Here is a 22,547-nt window from a genome sequence, read left to right on the forward strand (position 1 = left end):
TTTTATATCCTGAAACTTTGCTTATCAGCTGAAGGAACTTTTGAGCAGAGACTATGGGATTTTCTAGGTGTAAAATCATCATCTACAAACAGGAATAGTTTGACTTCCTTTTTTCCTATTCAGATGCTCTTTATTTCCTTCTCTTGTCTGATTGCTGTGGCTAGGACTTCCAATACTATGTTGAATAGGAGTGGTGAGAGAGAGCATCCTTATTTTGTTCTGCCTTTCAAGGGGAACGCTTTCAACTTTTGCCTCTTAAGTATGATGTTGGCTGTGGATTTGTCATAGATGGTTCTTATTATTTTGAAATATGTTCCTTCAATGCATAGTTTGTTGAGCTATATACCACACTTTCTTTATCCACTGATCGGTTGATGGGCACTTCGGTTGATTCCATACTTTTGCAGTTGTGAATTGTGCTGCAATACTAACAAGTGCAGGTTTCTTTTTGATATTATGACTTCTTTTATTTTGGGTAGATACCCAGTAGTGGGATTGCTGGATCGAATGGTTGATCTGCTTCCAGTTCTTTCAGAAATCCTCGTACTATTTTCCATAGAGGTTGTGCTAATTTACATTTCCACCAACAGTGTATAAGCATTCCCTTTTCACTGCATCCTCGCCAACATCTATTTTTTTTACTTTATTTTCCGTATAAAAAGGAGTTTATTTTGATGTTAGAATCATCTAGTGATTAAAAAGGTTGGACATGAATCCACCCAGGCCCAGGGCTGAGCTGCAGAGCAGCCGCTGACATCCGCGGGGATTTCACATGCAACAGGGAGCTCTCACGTGCTTGCTGGCCATTGTGCTTCAAATCGTTTTTCCAGCGGACAGCTGTGACTGCAGTTTTCAAATGTGCTCTGGCCTCCAAGGACCCGGGGGCGGTGGGGGGCGGGGGTGTCCTCTGTATAAAAAGTGCTGTCCTGCGAGCTTCCCGACGGACACCTTGGGGCATCTGAGCGATTCCCAGGGAGGGCACCGACGGACATTCTCACCAGCAATCAACCAAAAAACATCCGAGTCTCTGTGAACTTGGCTGCGATGATAAGAACCAAATGTTTTCTAATCTAAGACTTGTATGCAGAACACAGAAAATTGCAGTTAGGAACACCCTACAAAATTGAACAACAGTATTTTCTAAAAATATTTTTCACATCACTTTAAATAATTTACAAAAAGCTACAAAAATCGTATTTACCAGGACACATCTGTTAAATAAAAGCATTGTTTCATGTTGGTGTACGTCTATACAGGGCTATGTATAACGGACTCCTGTTTCCCCTCCCTGCAACCACAGAACCATCACACAGACACACACACACACACACACACACACACACACGGATACACGCACAGATACGCCCCTTTCCACAAATGCACGGAAACCTGGACGCGAACCCACAACTCGAGGGCTTAGACCTTCACTGCTGAGCTGCTGCCGCCACTGTCCTCCGTGCACGGAGTGTCGCTGAAGTCACTGGGGTCACTGCCCAAGGCGTCCCCGCCCAAGGCGTCCTGGTCCTGGTCGTCCCTATTGATGACCCTTCGTCAATACCTCAGGTCTAAAATGCTTTCCTCCGAGCCCGAGTTCCTCCTGTCGGGCAAATTCAGCCCTGTCTGTGCCTTGCTACTTGGCCAGGGCCCGCCGTCCTTCGCCAGCAAGTGTGGGCTTCCAAAGACAGGGCTGGGCCCGGCCTGGGCCTCCCTGAAGGCAGAGAAGGACGGGCCCTGCGGAGGTAGCCCCATGTCGGGCTGAAGAGGCTGGCCCGCCTGCCCCCCGGGAGACATCCTTTCTAAAATGGAAGAGCTGGGTGGACAGCGCGGGGAGAAGCCCGCAAGGGGTAGGCTGGGCAGACCCAGGCGGGGCCCTCGGACCCCTTGTCTTTCCCGCCCCGGACGCCCCGCCTCCACTCCGCATCTCTACCTTCCGAGCGCAGCGCGCACGGGGTCCAGTGGGTGAAGTCGCTCGAGGGCAGAGTGTGGTCAGCCTGGGCTCCAGAGTCCCTCTCAGCTTCCTGGCTGGGGGTCAGGAAGCCCCGGCTCCCGCAGCCCACGTGAAAGGTCCCCCCAGCACCTCCGGCCTCGGTGCCCGCTGTGGCACTGCTGGGCAGCTGAACAAAAGCGCTTGGCAGCATGCTCGGGCCCTCGTGAGCGCTGGTCTTTCTGAATGTAAACATTTCTCCTGCTCGCTGAGAGCCCCTTGGCGGAGACACTGCCACTGGTGCTCCTGGGCGGCGCCGGATCCCCTTGGGCGGGAGCAGCGGGGAGCCCCTTCCCGCCCTGGCTGAACAGGCCGGCTGTGCTCTGTGCTCCAGCGCTCTCTGCACCTCACGGCCCTTCTGCCGGCTGTGGGACCCCCCTGGCCCACTGGCTCCGCGTGCACACGCCAGGCGGTGGGGCCCGCTCCTTGCACAGCAACTCTGGCCTGAATGAGCCCCCCGTCCCGAGAGCAGCAGGGCCCTCTGCCTGAACTTCTGAACTGCTCACTGACTCCTTGGCCTTTTCCGCCAAAAACTTACTAATCTACAGTTCGATGCTCTCCTCACTGTCCACTGAACTGCTGTCGTCAGACAGGGAGTCGGGGCTGGGAGCTGGGCCCTGGCATTCCCTGGGGAAATGGATTCTCTTCAGAGGCGGAGGCAGAGGCGCATCCCCTCACTCGGAAGGCCTGGCTCCTGACGCCCTCCTGCTTCGTCCTCTCTGCCATACTGCCACAGACACTGGGAGGTTTGTTCCCTGGGCCCTCGCCGCTGTCTCTCTTGCACTTGGAGAATCAGCTATTAAGCACCGGCGGGCTTCTGTCTTTCCAGTCTCACCGGAGCCCGCCCAGCTGCTCCAGGAAGTGCGTCTGGGCAGTGCTGAACCTGACCTTCCTGCACGCAGCCCTGGGTTCCCTGCACCTCGCCTTGAGCTTTCGCTTGAACCTTAAGTCCTTGATGGCCGTGTCCAGGTCCTCGTCACTGTCCAGGGAGCTGCTCTTGTCTTCGGAACTCTCCTTCTCGTCCAGGTGCCTCACCTCGTCTGTCTTACCCTGGCCCTGCGTCATGCGAGTGTCGCCGGGCCCCTTAGCTGCGCCCTCCCCTCTCGGGACCTCGCTGGCTTTGCCCTGGACGGGCAGGTCCTGCCCCTCATGGCCGGGCACGGCTCACGCCTGGCTGTGGTTGGCATCCTGGCCACCATCTTTCACCACCTCCGGCGTTTTCTTGGGCGTGGACGGCCTCATGGCATGGCCGCCGCCTCTATGTTTCCTTTTGCGGCTCAGCGGCGGGTCCGGTGTTTTAGAGAGGCGGGCCTTGGGGCCACTGGTCTGGCTGTTGGGGCCAGGCGGTGAAAGTGGGCCGTGGGCAGCCTGCGAGCAGCTCTCACCTCTGGCCAGCAAACTCCCCGACTGTGCCTTGAGGGTCAAAACGTCTGGATTTCCTGATCGATGCTGTCGTCGCTGTCCACGGAGCTACTGTCGCCGTCAGAGCGGGAAGATACATTCGGGGATTAGAAGAGTGGGCTTGCAGACAGGGACCTGTCGCTGCCTTACATGGGGGCCAGCAAGGTAGTCTTGGAAATGCCCAAGATTGCTTCCGCGCGCGTCAGTTCAGCGGACTTGTCTGCCTGGCATGAGGACCGTTCTACAAACTCGCTCCTGGAAGCCAGGCTTGCTGGAGGCGGAGCTTTGGTTTCCTTCGGGAGCTTGTGGGGAATGGTCAGCGTCAAGGCGCCCCGGGCAAGGGTCTGTGGCCTTGGTGGCCACTGGCTTCCTCTAACCGGGTGTTTTCCTGTGGGTCTCGCGCAAGGCACTTTTTTGTGGCGCTGCTTGTGCTGTGTGCGGGACGGTCAGGTGTCCTCTCTCCTCCCGGAGCTGGGCCCTCTGGGGCAGGTCCCCGTTGGCCTCCTTGCGTGTTTGCCGCAGCTAGTACACCTGGATGGCCTCCTCAGTGCCGTCGTTGCTGCTGGAGTCGGACGCCTCGGGCGCCTGTGGCGCACTCGTGACTTGCTTTCCCCTTCTCAGGGCGCCAGCGCTCCTCTTGACCCCGCTTTTATTCTGTGGTGCTTCTGAAGGGCGGCAGGGGGCTGCTGGCTTCGGGCTGCCCTTGTTCTCCTGCTTGGTCGTGACCCTGGACTTGAGGCTTCTGGGCTGCACGTTCGTCTTTGCTAACCGGGGAGGTTTGCGAAAGGCGAACTCTTTATGGGTGCCCCTCAGACCCTACCGATGCGCCAACTTTGCGGCTGGCTCTTGGTGGGATTTCAAGAGTGACTTGGTCGAATTTTCGTTTGGGTCTGGTTATCTGTTGACCCCATCACATTTTTGGGTCGCATGCTGTCTCTTCTCATTCAGAAACTGTTCTATTTTCCCCTTAATGCTCTGCTCGAAGGAGTCGTTGCTGCTCGCGCTGACCGGGGAGGCGGAACCCTAGTCTTCACTGGATCTCACCTGGCTGCCAGGGCCACCACCTGAGCCAGGTGCAAGTTTTGGGGGGACACACGGAAGTCGGGGCACTGCCGTGAGATAGTTCTGGCTTACATCTACTGCCACTGCCTGTGGCCCTGAAAGGCTGGGCTGCGCCTGGCTGGCCCCTGCCGCCCCAGCCTGTGCGGCTCTACTCTTTGCCTTCAGGTACTCCTGGATGGCTTCCCCAATGTCCCGGTCCACGGAATCATTGTCTGAATCTACCACCAACGGGCCAAAGTCTGCAGTTTCCTCTTTCCTCATGGGGTCAAAGTCAGCAACAAGACTACAGGCAGGCAGTGTGGGCTGCTCCTTGTGCACGGTGGGCTTGGCAGCTGGCTTGGCGTCTGCCCTGTGGCCCCTCTGTGCAGCGCGCTCATCGCTGGTGCCCTAAGCAGCCCCGCTGCGCTGCAGCGGGCTGATGAGCATCTGCACCGGCGCGCTCACCGACACGCTCTCCACGCCCTCGTCAGCCTCCGAGAAGCACCCGGGGAACCTAAAGCTCCCTGGTAGGCCAAAGGCCTCCCATTTGGAGTGGGGAGCAACCCCTGGAGTAGAGTTCCTGAGAAACATTGTAGCAGACGGGGAGGGAGGCGCAGAGGGACGACGCTTTATTTCTCTGCCAGCTTCATATACTCAAAAGGTTGGCGGCGGGGCGCGGTGGCTCACGCTCGTAATCACAGCACTTTGAGAGGCCGAGGCGGGCGGATCGCGAGGTCAGGAGTTTGAGACCAGCCTGGCCAACATACTGAAACCCCGTCTCTACTAATAATACAAAAATTACCCGGGCGTGGTGGTGTGAGCCTGTAGTCCCAGCTACTCGTGAGGCAGAGGCCAGGGAATCGCTTGAAGCCGGAAGGTGGAGGTTGCAGTGAGCTGAGATCGCGCCACTGCTCTCCAGCCTGGGTGACAGAGCGAGACTCCGTCTCAAAAAAAAAAAAAAAAAAAAAAAGATTGGCAAGTGGTGCCCATGAGATAAAGTCTGCAAATGCTTCTTTGCAGTTTAAAAAGGGCGACGACTATAAACCCAGGATCAGGACGACGTTACGTATAGATTTATTCTTGACCTGACCAACAAACTCTTGAAATTCTCTTTGCATCCAGGTCGACTGTGAAACTGCAGCCAGTGTCCCCAGACGCCCCAGGGATAAGGCCTTCATCACTCCGAGGCATCCTCTCTCTGCTTTTTCAATAGAGTTTTGACTTGGCCCGGCCCCCTGCCACCCGCGGCGCGGACCCTGCCTGCGCTTGCGTCCTGCATCCGGGGGGAGGCGGCGGGCCCGGGTCTCTGGGGCTGGCCCATTTACTTAGTTTTGTTTTTGTTGCATTTGCTTTTGATGACACTCCCTTTTTGATATTCCACATGTAAATGAGATTATGCAATAATCTTCCTTCTATGTCTGTTTATTTCGCTTAGCATAATGGCCTCCCTGTCCACCTCGGCTCCCGCGCGGGGAGGAGGGGCAAGGGCCTCCGCCCGGGCCCCGCCTCCCCGAGCGCCGCTGCCACCGCCCCGCACCTTTTTTTGATTTTTTAATAATGCTCATTCTGACTGTGATAAGGTGATGTCTCATTATGGTTTTAATGGGTATTTCCCTTGTGGTTGGTGATGTTGAGTATTTTTCATGTTTGTTGGCCATTTGTGTATCTTCTTTTGAAAAATGTCCCTTTGGTCGGGCGCGGTGGCTCACGTCTGTAATCCCAGCACTTTCCAAAGCCAAGGCGGGTGGATCACTGGAGGTCAGGAGTTCGAGACCAGCCTGGCTAACATGGTGAAACTCCGTGTCTACTAAAAATACAAAAATCAGCTGGGCGTGGTGGCATGCGCCTGTCATCCCAGCTACCTTCGAGACTGAGGCAGGAGAATGACAGGAACCCAGGAGGCAGAGGTTGCAGTGAGCCAAGGTTGCACCATTGCACTCCAGCCTGGACGACCAGAGTGAAACTGCGTTGCAAAAACAAAAACCAAAACAAAAATCCATTCATCTAGTTTGTCCACTTTTTAACGGGAGTATTTGTTTTCTTCTTGCTGATTTTCTTTAGTTTGTTGTAGATTCTGGATCATTTGTTGGATGTATAATTTGTAAATATTTTCTCCCATTCTGAGGGTTGTCTGTTTACTCTGTTGATTATTTCTTTTGCTATGCAGAAACTTTTTAGTTTAAGTCCCATTTGCTTAGTTTTGTTTTTGTTGCATTTGTTTTTGGTGACACCCCCTATTTTTTAGATTCCACATATAAATGAGATCATGCAATAATTTTCTTTCTGTGTCTGCTTATTTCACTTAGCATAATGGCCTCCATGTCCACCTGTGTTGTGGCAAGTGACAGGATCACCTTTCTTTTTATGGCTGAATAATATTCCATTGTTTATATATACTACATTTTGTTTATCCACTTGTCTGTTGACAGACACATAGGTTGTTTCCATATTACTTAGCTGTATATAGAAATACAACTGGTTTTTGTATGTTGATTTTGTACTCTGAAAACTTGGTGAATTAATTTATTAGCTTCAGTAGTTTCTTAGTGAATTCCTTAGGATTTTCTATATGTAAAATAATGTCATTTGCAAATAGAGATAGTTTTACTTCTTCCTTTAAAATCTGGATACCTTTTATTTCTTTTTCTTGCCTAATTGCTTTGTCTAAAATCTCCAATAGAATATTGAATAGAATGATGAGAAGGACATTGTTGTCTTTTCCTGGATCTTAGTGGGAGACCATCCAGTTTTTCACCATTAAGTAGATATTAGCTGTTAGGGTTTTTGTAGATGCCTTTCATCAGCTGAAGAATTTTTTATTTCCAGGGTGTTGAGTGTTTTGTTATGAAAAGGTGTTGGATTTTGTCAAATGATTTTTCTGCTTCTATTGATATAATAATGTAGTTCTTGTTCTTTATTGAAATGCTGTAGTATATTAGTTGATTTTCAGGTGTTAAACCAACATTGCATCTCTGGAATAAGTCCCACTTGGTCATAATGTATAATCCTTTTGATATGTTGCTAGATTTGGTTTGCTAATTTTTTTTTTTTTTTGAGGATTTCTATACGTGTATTTATAAGAGATTTTGGTCTTTAGTTTTTTTCCTTGTGATGTCTTTGTCTGATTTTAGTATCAAGATAATACTGGCCTTTCACAGAATGGACCAGGAAGTGTTCCCTCCTCTTCTGTTTTGATGGAACAGTTCGTGAAGAATAGATATTAATTCTTCTTTAAATATTTGGTAGAATTCATCAGTGATGCCATCTGGGCCTGGACTTTTCTCTGTGGAAAGTTTCAAAATTACTAATTCAGTCATTTTACTTGTTATAGGTTTATTCAGTTTGTCAGTTTCTTTTTGAATCAGTTTTTATAGTTTATATTTTTCTAGGAATTTGTCTACCTCATCTAAGTTACCTAGTTCATTGGCAAATAATTGTTCATGGTATTGCCATTATAATCCTTTTTATTTCTGTAAGGTTAGTAGTAATTTTTTTATTTCATTCCTGATTTTGGTTAATTTGAGCCTTCTCTCTTTTATCTTGGTCAGTCTAACTAGAAGTTTCTCAATGTTGGTGATTTAAAATTTTTTTCTGGTTTTATTGATTTTTCTTTATTTCTCTATTCTCTAAAAAATTTTAATCAAACAATTTTTCCCTGTTTTTTCACTATCTGATGTTTATACTTAATGTGTGTATTGGATAACTCTATTAAAGTTCATCATCATGTATTTTCATCATGAAATAGCCAGATATATCTTATATATAATTGTACTTTTAGAATTGCTTTTTCTTAAAGGCTTTGACTTCATAAAAGTTTTCACTCTTGGCCAATATTATTTACTACAGTGTGTTTTCTTCTTCATGAGAAACCATGGAAGAAATCTTTGGTCCAAGACCCATTAAGCTTTTCTGGAGAAGCTAACTAATTAATTTAATTTAACCTTATGGATACTATGAATCTTATAATTGTTTGTTACTGTTTTAACTGCCAGCTTTCATGATAGCATGCATTCTGGGGGATACTAACATTTTTCTCGTCATTTTTTTCACCTTTCTATATTTTACTTTCACAATTATAAGTAAATAAATAGACTTGTTTTAACATAAATCACACTTTATAGTAATAAAGAGTGGGTCTCTGTTGCTCTCTTTTTTTACTTTAAAATTTTTTATTTTTAATTATTATGGAGACATAATAGGTGGACATATTTACGGGATACATGTGATGTTTTGATACAAGCATATAATGTGTAATGATCAAATCATGGTAGCTGGAGTATCCATCACTTTAAGCTTTTATCATTTATTTGTGTTAGGAGCATTCCAATTCTAATCTTTTAGTTATTTTGAAATATACAACAAATTATTTTTCACTATAGTCACTGTATTGTGACTATATAGTGTTTCCATAGAACACTAGATCTTGTTCCTTCTATCTAACTGTCTCTTTGTACCCATTAACCAACTCCTCTTTTATCCTCCCATCCCTATTACCCTTCACAGCTTCTGGTAATCATCATTCTACTCTGTCTCCATGAGTTCAATTTTTTTTTTTAAGCTCTTGCATATAAGTGAGAACATGCGGTACTTGTCCTTCTGTGCCTGGCTTATTTCACTTAACATGATGTTCTCTGGTTCCAAATGACAGGATTTCATTCTATTTTATGGCTGAATAACATTCCATTGTTTATATGTACCACATTTTCCTTATCCATGCATCCATTAATGGGCATTCAGGTTAATTCCATGTCTTGGCTGTTGGGAAAAATGCAGCATTCAACATGGGAATGCAGATATCTCTTTGATACACTGTTTTTATTTCTTTTGGATATATACCCAGTGGTGGGATTGCTGTATCATATGGTAGTTTTATTTTTATTTTTTTGAGGAACCTCCATAGTATTCTTCTATAGTGGCTCTACTAATTTACATTGCCACAAGCAGTTGTACTTTTTTTTTTTTTTTTTTTACTGTTTTAACATAATTATTTGGAGCTTCATTCATGTTGGCATATGCGTCAACAATTTATTCTCATTACTGAGTAGGATCTCATTGCATGGGATTTGTTTTTTTTTTAAGTTCAGGGGTACATGTGCAGTTTTGTTACATAGGTAAACTTATGTCATGGGGGTTTGTTGTACAGATTATTTCATTGCCCAGGAATGAAGTCTAATACCTACTAGTTGTTTGTCCTAATCTGCTTCCTCTCCCACCCTCCACCCTCTGATAGGTCCCAGTGTGTCTTGTTCCCCTCTGTGTGTCCATGTGTTTTCATTATTTAGCTCCTACTTATAGGTGAGAACATGCAGCATTTGGTTTTCTGTTCCTGCGTTAGTTTGCTAAGGATAATGGCCTCCAGCTCCATCCATGTCCCTGAAAAACATTGCTCTCTTTCTATTCCTAGTTATATCCATAGAAATGACCACTGATAGTTTTTGCTTACTCTGTCCCTCCAGTTTTTCCTTCCTCCAGCATATACATAAGGATTTTAATTTTACCCAGTTGAAGTCTTACTTATCTACACCCTTTAACAAGTCATCATCAGTAATTTTGGAATAGGCGTCAGATTCACATGGTTCAAGATTCAAAAGAAAGAAAAGTATAAACAGTAAAAAGTCTCCTATTCCTTTCCCTAAGCCACCCACTTCTCTTCAGAGGCAACTAATAAAGTTTCTAGTTTTGCATTATTCTACACCTTGCTTTTTTCACTTAGCAATATATATTGAAGAGCACATCTCCCTCTGTATTTAGCCTAATCCTTTTAGTGGATTTTTTTTTTATTTTTTGGGTATATCATAATTTATTTATGAATTTCATTGTTGAGAGACATTTAGTTTGTTCTTGAATGTGTGATACTACAAACCGTTGCGGTGAATTATCCTTATATATACATTTTCATGCACAAATGAGAGTACTTTTATAGTGTAGATTCCTAGAAGTAGAACTGCTAGGTCAGAAGGTATTCACATTTAAAAATTTTAAATTTGCTCATAGAATGAAGTCTTTGCTCATAGAATAGTCTTTGCTCAAATCTCGCTTTACCAAAGAGGCCTATCGTGACCACTCTGCTTAATACTGTAACCTGCCCCTACTTCTCCCTGAACTTCTCTATCCATTGCACTCTATTCTTTTTCTAGCATAGTATATGGTTTACCTATTTACACTGCTTTTTGGTTACTGTCTTTTTCCCTGTGCTCCAGGAAACAGGAATGTTTGTTTTGTTCACTAATAATTCACTAGTTAGAATTATTCACTAGTTAGAATAGTGTTTGGTGCTTAGTAGGCATTTAATAAATATTTATTGAATAAATCGAATACATAAGCAAACAGTATACAAAATTGTCCTCCATAAAAATGCCCAATTTCTTTTTTTTCCTCTGTATCTCAGTGAATACAAAAAAAATGCTGACTTTCTTTACCCACTTATTTTGGATGTTTTTGGTCTTGTTTTTTGTTTGTTTTTGAGTTTGACAAATTTATTGGTATTTTACTAAAGACATTCATCTCAGTCGTTTCTTTCTCCCAGCTTGACCTTAGGTTAGTATTTCATTTGGGTCAAGAAAAGAATATGAAAAGAGGTATGTTATTTTAACAAACAGGAAAATGGACAAAAATGGATAGTTTGCCTACATTACAGTGAGTTAAATTCGTGTATCTTGATATAATTAAATCATATAAGAACTAAGAGTTCTATATACATTTCCATTGTTTTACCTGGGGCTTATTCTAAACTTAAATACTGGTGAACAAAGTGTTAGGAATATACACAGGCTGTTTCTCTGAGTTATTACTGACTAAAAGAGGTCAGCAAGCAGTTACCACCAATGAAACAGTCTGAAGCTGCCTCCAAATACAATATTGTAGTAGGAGTTTTCAAGGAAATTTTTATACTGTATTTTTTTTTGTCTGTGACTGTGCTTTTAAAGATGTGTTTAACTGTCACATTAAAAAAAAGTTTGTATACAATACAAAAATACGAAAACACCCTACAATACGCAAATTAACAAAGTATGTGTGGTGAGATTCCAAAAAATGTTTGAAGATGCATTTTCTTTCCTTCTATTTCAGTATCTAAAATGTGCTTTTTGAGAGGCCATTGGTCAATATGTGTACATTTAAAATAAACCATATAATTTTACTAGTAAGAAAGCCAGTAGTTAAGTTCAATTCAAATTGGATTTCACAAGTTAGTAATTTAAATCCTTAGACAAAGTTACAGAAAGTGCATCTTCTTGTTTTCCATCTTCATACAATGTTAAATTTTTTTTTTTGGTGTTTATACCTTTTAAAAAATAAAAGCAGCCAAATACTTAAGCAATATGTACATTTAAATTTTTGGTGGTGGTTTGTATTTTAAAAGAAACAGTTTTCTTATGATTCACTTCAAGTTCTGATGGAAATGCTTACAGGAACTAGCTAAGAGAAGCACATTCAAAATACTGATTTACTTTGGTAGCGAATGGTTTTTCTTTGAAGACTAATGAAGATAGACAAGACCCATTAAGGTGAAGTGGGCTATTTCAAATATTCAACAGTTTACATATAAAAAAGTTATTTTAAGAGCTAAGTGTCTGTATCCACTGATAGCAATGCAACACCTAGTTTATGATGACTTGAAAGAAAACAAATGCCCATAAAGAAAAAAAGCTGTATTTTAATTTTATCTAAATATACTTTCAGTCAATAGTTCAGTATCATTTTCCTCCCAATACAATACTCCCTCTCTCTATAAGGCTGTTCCTGGGAGCCAGACAAGTTTAGGTAATAAGGGAGTTAAGAGAGTAACTGCTTGCAGTTTTAAATAGACAATTAACTTTTTGCTTCCCTCTTAATGTGCTAATAGTTGTGTCTAAAAAAATAGGCAATTCTTAAAAAGGTACCATTTCTGATTTCTTTATTATCTGTAATCTTTGGAAACTAATCACACGAAACTACCAAATTAGCAAATGTCTTGAAATCTGTATATAAAACATAAATTACCTCTAATTCCAAACTCTCATTTATTAGTGTACCACTCAATCTTTTAAAAAGATGAAAAAGAAAAAAAAAGCTGCTCCAAAGATAGTCTTACACCATTCTTAAAAAAAGGAAACTGTTCTTTTTAACTTTATACCCACCCACACCCCAATTTCAACACATCATTTAATTAACGAAGATGAGATTTTATATTCCGCTCCCATAGCTTCTGGTTATCGAAAACCCATGCTTTCCTTTATCGAAGAAGTTTGGTCCAGCTGATGTTGGTGTATCCCTTGCAATATTCTTCATCCTCATCTTTGCTTCTGGAGGCTTTTCCTCTGGTTCACTGTCTTCATCTTCATTAAAAGCTGCTGCTGGCCGGGCGCGGTGGCTCACGCTTGTAATCCCAGCACTTTGGGAGGCCGAGGCGGGCGGATCACGAGGTCAGGAGATCGAGACCAAGGTGAAACCCCGTCTCTACTAAAAATACAAAAAATTAGCCGGGCGTGGTGGCGGGCGCCTGTAGTCCCAGCTACTCGGAGAGGCTGAGGCAGGAGAATGGCGTGAACCCGGGAGGCGGAGCTTGCAGTGAGCGGAGATCGCACCACTGTACTCCAGTCTGGGTGAAAGAGCGAGACTCCGTCTCAAAAAAAAAAAAAAAAAAACCTGCTGCTACTGAAAGAGTTTTTGGAGCAAGAGTTGGAACAGTTTCTTTAGGCTTACTTGATCCAAGTTTGATGGATATGGATGATGCTTTCTTTGTCGTCTGACTACCTATGGCAAATCCAAAGTTGGAGATCTTTGCAGGCTTTGTTGGAGGTCTGCAGCTTCTTCTTCAGCTGATCGTTTCTCAGCGCTGCGACTGGAACTTTCCTCTCCATTACTCCAGCAGCTCTAGCTCATTGCGACTTTTCAGGCTTCTCCTCTCCCGCCTTCCCGTCAGCCATTTTCCCCGCCGCCTTGTTTTTTTAAGATTTTAGAAATCTTTCTAATACAAGTTGGGATATAAATAATTAGATATAGAAAATAGCTACAAAGTATTTCTTTTAACTTTCCCCACCCCCAGCTCCCAACAGTCAAGAGTCAAGCCCTAAGTTTTGTCCTTTCTCTCAGAAGTAGATACAAGAAGGATACATCAAACATTGCTATAACACCTCTCTCATAGGATTCAAATCAGTGTGGAGATTATTATAGGCTCCAGATGAGTTAGGATATCTTTAAGTCTCAATTTAATAAAACTAATTGTTTTCCTGTGCTTTAAATATCTCTACATTCTATATAAATATACTATAGATCTAACAGATGTCTTGAAATAGATGGCTATAATGTCAGGGAAGTATTTTTTTCCTTATTTATATACATTATAACTTTCCTTATTTATGTACATTATAATTTTAAAGGCCTGATAGTCATAATTATTGATGTTCAGATTGGTAGTTATTTCTGTCTCTTATGTATTCAACTATAAACATTTAGTCAAGTTTATGAGACCTAGATATTTAGCAGAGTTTGGGAGTAAATTATTTTATCAAACAAAGAATATAAAATAAACATTTCTATTTATGTTCTTGTTTTAATTTACCTCATTTATATGCATCTTGATATTGCATTTTCATATTCTAAAAACTATTTTTAAAGACAGGTTGATTCAGAATTACAGTATACTTGAAAATCATCAGGTACCCGTTATTAGTTTTCACCCACATTGAATCTGTGTTTCAGGAACTGTCTACCAAACTTTGTTCATTAAGTAATTATTTTCCCTAGTTTTATTCAAGATATACAAAGCTGCCAACTAGTGCTTTTCATCAGCATCAGGTAAATTGTGTTACTATACTGCGTTGAATTTTAGCAAAGGTAAAGTATTTGCTATTTTAGTTATTATAGCTTTATTGAAAGCAAACATATAGGTTTTTTAAAGTATTGGAAAATTCGCCAGATTATCATTATATGACTTGGAACCCTAGAAACTCCCAAACCACGAGACTTAATGGTTAATGATCTCTTTCAGTTCTCTTTCAACTTGGAATTCTCTTATTCCAATGCCAACTCATTGCTCTTTTGGAAAGACCCATTCTTTCCTCTGTTGTCTTGGTACCTCCTCAGGACATATTCCCCAAAATGGAAATTTCAGTTTAAGATAATTTTCAGCATTGTGTAGAATAAGAATGGTTAGACAGCTGATGTCAGCACGATGGTGGAATAGTAGCGCTGTCCTTCAGAAACACCAATTTTGACAACTACCATGGAAAGAATGCCTTTATACTTGAGCATACATGGAATATTCTCCAGGATCAATCATATGTCAGGCCATAAAACAAGTATTAATATATTTAAGAAGATTGAGATAATATCAAGCATCTTTTCTGACCATAATGGCATAAAACTAGAAAGCAAAAATAACAGGAAAACTGGGAAATACACAAATATGTTAAAATTAAACATGTTCCTGAACAACCAGTGGTCAAATAAGAAATCAAAATGGAAATTAAAAAAATATATGTGATACAAATGAAAATGGAAACAGCACATCAAGATTTGTGGAATGCAGCAAAACAGTTCTAAAAGGAGATTTTATAGTGATAAACACCAACATGAAGGAAACAGTACGACCTCAGATAAGTAACCTAACTTTTCATCTCTCAGAACTAGGTAGAAAAAGAACAAATAAACCCAAAGTTAATAGAAGAAGGGGGATAAGAAAGATCGCAGCAGAAATAAATGAAAGACTCAAAAAGCAATAGAAAAGAGCAACAAAATGAAGAGTTGTTTTTTTGAAAAGATAAACAAAATTGATAAACTTTTAGCTAGAATAAGAAAAAAAGAAGATTCAAATAAATAAAATAAGGAATGAAAGAGGAGACATTATGACTGAAACCACAGAAATACAAAGAATCTTGAGAATACTTTGAACAAATTATATACTAACAAATTGGATGACCTAAAAGAGACAGATTTTTTGCCACATGCTACCTGCTAAGACTGAATTATGAAGAAATAGAAAATCTGAATGACCAATAAAAAATAAGGAGACTGAATCAGTAATCAAAAATCTACCAATAGAGAAAAGCCTCAGGAACTGATGGCTTCACTGGTGAATTCTACCAGACATTTGAAGAAGAATAGCAATCCTTATCAAACTTTTTCAAAAATTTGAATAGGAGGAAACACTTCCAAACTCATTTAACAAGGCTAGCATTACCTTGATACCAAAGTCAGGCAAGGGTATCACAAGAAAAGAAAATTATAGGTTAATATCCCTAATGAACATATGTGCAAAAATCATCAACAAAATATTAGCAACAGCACATTAAAGGGATCATACATCACGATGAAATTGGATTTATCTCTGGGATGCAAGGATGGTTCAACATATGCAAATCTAGAAATATACCACTTCAACAGAATGAAGGACAAATTATATGATCATCTTAATAGATCCAGAAAAAGTGTTTGGCAAAATTTAACATTCTTTCATGACGAAAACTCTCAACAAGTTAGGTATAAAAGGAATGTACCTCAACACAAAAAAGGTTATATGTGATAAGCCCACAGCTAACATTATATTCAATGGGGAAAACCTAAAATCTTTTCCTTTAAGATCAGGATCAAGACAAGGATACTCACTTTGTCACTTGCATTCAACATAGTACTGGAAATCTAGCCAGAGATATTAGGCAAGAAAAAGAAATAAAAGACATCTGCTACAGTTTGAATGTCTTCCCCCTCTAAAACTCATGTTGAAACTTAATTCCCAATATGGTAGTATTAAAGAGGGGGCCTTTAAGAGGTGATTGAGTCCTGAGGTCTCTGCCTTTATGAATGGATCAATCTATTCATGGATTAACTGGTTTTCATGAGAGTAGCATCAGTGGCTTTATCCCAAGCTAACATCTTAGCGTGCTCAGTTCTCTCACCATGCGATACCCTGCACCACCTCAGGACTCTGAGGACTCATAGCTATTATTCAAAAAGTCAGAAGATAACAGATGTTAGAGAGGATGTGGAGAAAAGGGAACTATTTTTCAGTGTTAGTGGAAATGTAAATTGGTATGTCTTTTATGGAAAACAGTATGGAAGCTCCTCAAAAAATTAAAACTAAAACTACCACATGATTCAGCAATCCTACCTTTTGGTATATATCCACAGGAATGAAGTCAGTATGTTGAAGAGATACATACACTCCCATGTTCGTTGCAGCATTATTCACAGTCACAAAGATATGGAAACAACCTAAGTGTCTGTCATTTGATGTATAGATAAAATGTGGTACAGATGGTTTTAAACTATTGATTGGGTTATATCCTGATAAACCCATTGTAAGTCAAAAATATCTTAAGTTAAAATTGCATTAAGATCATGACAAACCCAGTTGAAAAATCGCAAATTGAACCATTGTAAGTCAAGGACTATCTGTTATATATATTGGAATTTTATTCAGCCTTAAAAAAGGTAGGAAATCCTGCCATTTGCAACAACACGGATGAACCCACAGGACATTGTGTTGTATTAGTCAGACACAGAAAGACAAATACTGCATGATCTCATTTACATGTAGATTCTTTAAAAAGTCAAATACATACAAACAGTAAAAAGGTGGTTAGCAGGGGTGGGGAGCCTGGGGAGAATGTGGAGATGTTTGTCAAAGGGTACAAACTTTCAGTTATAAAATGAATAAGCGTTACATGTGGCAGCTCACGCCTATAATCCCAGCACGTTTGGAGACCAAGATAGGAGGATTGCTTTAGGCCAGAGTTAGAGACCAACTTGGGCAACATGGGGAGACCCCCATCTCTACCAAAAATTAAAAAAAATTTTGCAGGCGGTGACATGTACTTGTAGTCCCAGCTACTTGAGACTCTGAGATAGGAGGAGTGCTTGTGCACCCAGGAGGTTGAGGCTGCAGTGAGCTATTATTGTGCCTCAGCAATCCAGTCTGGGTGACAGAGTGAGACCCTGTCATGAGACCCTGTCTCAAAAACAAAAACAAAAAAAGTAGTAGTTCTGGACACTTAATTTACAGCATGGTTGATTATAGTTAATAATAATGTTTTGTATTCTTGAAATTCACTAAGAGAAATCTTAAGTATCCTTACCACACACACACAGACAAAATGGTGACTATGTGAAGTGATAGATATGTTAATTAGCTTAATTGTAGTGCAGTAGTCCCCCCTTATCCTCAGAGGGTATGTTTCAAGACCTTCAATAGATGCTTGAATCCACAGATAGTACTGAACCCTATATATACTATGTTTTTTCTTATCCTGTACATATATACCTGTATTAAAGTTTAATTTGTAAATTAGCCACAGTAAGAGATTAGTAACAATGACTAAGAAACTAGAACAATTATGACAAGATACTGTAATAAAAATATGTGAATGTAGTCTGCTTCTCTCAAAATAGGTACTCTGCTCACCTGTTTTCAAACCATGGTTGACCATGGAAAACTGAAACTGTGGAAAGTGAAACCATGGATATGGAAAGACTGATGTAATCACTTCTTATTGTATAGATGTATCAAAATATCACATTGAACACCTTAAATATAAACTTTCTCATTTGTCAATTGTACCTCCATAAAGCTGGAAAAAAATGTCACCTCATTTGTTTGTTGGTGATTTCCTTTTTTGAAACAGCATATGTGATATTTGGTAAAAGGAGTTGATATTGTTAATCCATATAATTGGATCTGAGTTGTAGGAATTAATCTGCTTACTCAATGGTTTTCAACTTTGTTTCCAAGAGTAATAGACTTCAGTTTTGTAGCTATTTTGCAGAAAAGCTAATTAGTAGCCCTTTGAGTATGGTGGCAGTTTTCTTTCCTATATGGTTATACCTTTTTGGATGGATCATTTTTGGGCTTTGAGCTCAATAATCTAAGCAGAGAGCTTGACCAGAAACTTAATTCTAGGTAGGTTATGTGTCATCTGTTCAGAAAATGAGGTCTGTAATGTCATTCTTTGTGTGTGTGTGTGTGACCCTTATTGATACTTACCAGTTTGCTATCAATGTGTGAATGGGAGCTGAAGAAACTATAGTGGAACCAACAGTCTTAACTTACACTTCGGTGGTTCAGTTGCTGCTTGTTTCTCTGAGCATATGGAGAAAAAAAAAGAAAAAGAAAAAGCCACTCTGTAGCTACTGCCACAGCTTTTTTTTTTTTTTTTTTTTTTTTTTTTCCTTTTTAGAACTACGTTAGTGTTAGTGCTGGGCACTACAAGGCTCTTGGGGTAAAGTAGTGAATTAGATACAATATTTCTGCCTTCAGGATGCTTACATATTAGTAGTTGAGATAGGGACAAATGAGCAAGCAAGCAAGTCACAGTTCCGTTAAGAGCTGACATAGGTTTATGAACTGAGTTCCATAGGAGTTTTTCAAATTTAATTTTTCTGACCATATGCTGCATGATCTGTAAGAGTTCTTAAGGGAGGGAGTCCCAGGTGCTCAACTTTTGGGCAGATGGCCAGGTAAATCTGAATTTGCCAGGTACATGTTTTTCTGGGAATAGAATCAACTTTCTTACCCACAAAGGCATTGTGTAACTGGGTGACTGATTCACATGGTGTTCACCCCTGCATGTTGTTTCAAAAATGTGATTGAGTACAAGTAAGGTCAGTTTTTACATTCCTCTTCTTGGCTTTGCCACTCTTGCCTTTTACTTCTGTGCACTTCCAAGAATGTCCTTAACACTAGACTGCTGTAAGCTCATATTATACAGGTGAAATTTTCTGGCGTCTTAGCATGTTATTCCTTTTGTTCCTATGTATCACCTAGGTAAGGAAGAAATCTAGGAGCAAAAGATAAAGGCAGCTCTTCCCCCTATTTCTCTGTAATACTTTCATATCTCATTTAATGTAACCCTACTGCTAATTACTTATTACAGTCTCATGAACTATGTGTAAGGATGTAACTTTTGACCCTGAGGTAGAGCACAAAAGCACGTTTCTTATGGCTTATTTTCATCTTTCATATTTCACAAAGTGCAAGCTAGATAGAACATTATTTTTAACTTTTGAAATTGCAACTTAAATTTATGTTAGTTATGATAGCATGCATAGTAGTAATTTTCTGATATTTCCAAGATGATTTATGTCACCACTTGGTGGAGCTCTTTTATAAGTAAGTGCATTGTTTAAAAAAGCAAGTATAAGTTGTCACTAATTAGGAGTTATCATTAGATTGGTTCAAATGAACTCAACTAAGTGATGGTATAATTGGTACTCTCTTCAAGTACTGAGTGTAGATTTTGATTTAAACTGTAATATATGTGATTAAAATTTTGATAAAGATTTTTCTTGAGTATTTCTAATTTTTCTCTCTCCTGCTTTATGTAAATATAGTGCTTTTATTGGCTTTTCTCCTATTTTACAATTGTAGATAATTTAGAAAATGTATGTAGGATTAATAAGGAAAATGAAAACTGTTCGTAATCCTACCATGTAGAGATAATCATGAACATTTTAATATATATTTTCATTTTCTCTTTTTTTGTTTTTTCACAAAATTGGAATCAAAACATATGCAGAACTTTTTATTCTGCTGTTTTTTCTTAACGTTATATGTTGGGTATTTTTACATATCCTTTTAATATTCCTTGAAACTGTTTTGGGGTTTTATATTATTCTATGATATAGCTCTATCACAATATGTTTAACCATTCTGTTTTAAGATTTTTAGGCTCTTCTTACTATTTTTGCTATTATAAATAACTTTTCAAACATCTATTACACTAAATCTTTTTTTAATTTTTAATTTTTGTGGGTACATATCAAGTGTACACATTTATGGGGCACATGAAATGCCCCGATGCAGGCATGCAATTCTGTTACTCTAAATCTTGACTCAACTCTGTTTTTACTTGTTAAATTCTTAGCTATAAAACTGAGGTATTTTAAGGATTTTTATGTACCTTAACAAAATGTCCTTCAATTGACATTATTCTGAGGTTCACCATTTTCAAAATATGTTTGTTGAAAGTACCTTTTTTTTTTTTCAAAGTGCTTGTTCTTTGCCCATTTTTCCCCCCATTTTTTGTTCTTTTTTTGGTGGGGGGTGGAATTGTTTTGGCTAGGTAAGAATTACTTTTCTTCTGTTTCAACAATTTTTAAAGTGCTATCCTGAGTCCTTTTCATAATTTTCAAGAAAACACGTCAGTTACAGATTTTAGGTTGCTAATTGTTGTTGGAAAAGGAGACCTGGAGCTTAAAAGAGGAATCAGGCTGGAAAGCAGAATGAGATATGAGAATCATCTGTATATGGAGATGATGAGGGCTATAGGAGTGGATGAGAATGCTGAGGAAAAAAGGGAATGGTGGGAAAAAAGCCCATGGAATTGAGAAACCCCATGAAAAGGTTGTGAGAGGAAAAGAGAAGAGAATGAGGATGTGAGGGCATTTAAAAAAGCTAATGAAAAAAGTGGCATGGAGGTATATTGAAGGAGAAAAATTGCAACAGTGTCAGATGCTGCATAGAGGTCTTTCTGGATGAAACCAAAAAAGGCCATTTGATTTAGAAAGCCAAGATTTTTGCAGACTTAGAGAATAGACTCAGTAAAATAGTATTTGTGTGGTGAGAGGGGTGTGTGTTCAGTGTGTGTGGTGTGTGTGTACTCTGATAGTGCGTATGGTGAGTGTGTGTGGGAATAGTGAGAACAATGAGAGGTGTGTGTATATAGTGAGGGGGAGTATATGTGTAGTGAAGTCAGTAGCTTGATAAGGTCCAGGGATGGAGGGACAAGTATTGTAAGCTTCCCTGTAGCCAAAGGGAAACTTTGAGAGAGAGAACTGTTAGAGAAGTTATAAAAGACAGAGAAAGGAATTAATACACTAGGTCTTGAAGGATATGAGAGGCAGTGTGATCTAAAATGGGAGGGAATAGGGGTGGTATTAGAGTTGTTAATTTGAGAATGGGGGAGAATATCCATTTGTCTAGGTCAGAAGAGAAGAGGAATTTATAGATAAAGATGCAGAAACATTTTGAGAAAGACCAGAATATATGATGATTAGAAATGATTTGATGTGGGGCCAGGTGTGGTGGCTCATGCCTGTAATCCCAGCACTTTGGGAGGCTGAGGCAGGTGGATCACCTGAGGTCAGGAGTTCGAGACCAGCCTGGCCAACATGGTGAAACCCCATCTCTATTAAAAATGCAAAATTAGCTGGGCATGGTGGGGTGTGCCTGTAATCCCAGCTACTTGGGAGGCTGAGGCAGGAGAATCACTTGAACCTGGGAGGCAGACGTTGCAGTGAGCTAAGATCATGCCACTGCACTCTAGCCTAGGCAACAAGAGCAAAACTCTCTCTCTCAAAAAAAAAAAAAAAAGGATTTGATGTGGAGAAGAATATGAGGTTTTTTTTTAGATAATGTGCATCTTCAGCCTTCCCAATAAAATAGAAATCAAGACCCCTAGTTAAGAGGACAGAACTCTTGATGGGGGCAATGAGATTAAGGATTTTGATAGGGAAAATGTTAAGGACATCAATATAGAAATGTAATAAGAAAAAAACCTTTAAATGGAAGATTACTAAATTAAGTGTTAGGAAACGTGGGTTTTGGGTTTGTGACAATTAACTGGTTGTGTTGAGTAAGTCTTAACTCTCTAGTCTTTAATTTTTTTTTTTATTATACTTTAAGTTCTAGGGTACATGTGCACAACATGCAGGTTTGTTACATATGTATACATGAGCCATGTTGGTGTGCTGCACCCATTAGCTCGTCATTTACATTAGGTATTTTTCCTAATGCTATCCCTCCCCCTTCCCCCCACCCCATGACAGGCCCCAGTGTGTGATGTTCCCCTTCCTGTGTCCAAGTGTTCTCATTGTTCACTTCCCACCTATGAGTGACAACACGCGGTGTTTGGTTTTTTGTCCTTGCGATAGTTTGCTCAGAATGATGGTTTCCAGCTTCATCCATGTCCCTACAAAGGACATGAACTCATCCTTTTTTACGGCTGCATGGTATTCTATGATGTATATGTGCCACATTTTCTTAATCCAATCTATCATTGTTGGACATTTGGGTTGGTCCCAAGTCTTTGCTATTGTGAATAGTGCCACAATAAACATATATGTGCATCTGTCTTTATAGCAGCATGATTTATAATCCTTTGGGTATATACCCAGTAATGAGATGGCTGGATCAAATGGTATTTCT

The 22,547-nt window shown here is 40.6% G+C and overlaps 1 protein-coding gene and 2 pseudogenes across 4 annotated transcripts in view; 1 reads left to right on the forward strand and 2 right to left on the reverse strand.

Annotated features, from left to right (window-relative positions):
* The window catches only part of RB1 (RB transcriptional corepressor 1), a 183,806-nt gene that overhangs the window by 11,611 nt on the left and 149,648 nt on the right, over positions 1 to 22,547 (forward strand). The window contains exon 3 of one of the 4 annotated variants that reach the window (XM_055244935.2): positions 17,795 to 22,024. The exons of the other annotated variants lie outside the window; for them this stretch is intronic. Coding sequence (XP_055100910.1) covers positions 17,795 to 17,842 — 48 coding nt within the window. The 3' untranslated portion in view covers positions 17,843 to 22,024. Of the gene's footprint in view, positions 1 to 17,794; positions 22,025 to 22,547 lie in introns of those variants that run through there. 4 annotated transcript variants of the gene reach the window in all.
* On the reverse strand, positions 1,417 to 5,017 carry LOC129464057 (protein phosphatase 1 regulatory subunit 26-like; annotated as a pseudogene).
* Positions 12,639 to 18,487, reverse strand: LOC129464064 (PEST proteolytic signal-containing nuclear protein-like; annotated as a pseudogene).

The sequence above is a fragment of the Symphalangus syndactylus genome, chromosome 15 (genome assembly GCF_028878055.3).
Source record: "Symphalangus syndactylus isolate Jambi chromosome 15, NHGRI_mSymSyn1-v2.1_pri, whole genome shotgun sequence".
NCBI lineage: Eukaryota > Metazoa > Chordata > Mammalia > Primates > Hylobatidae > Symphalangus > Symphalangus syndactylus.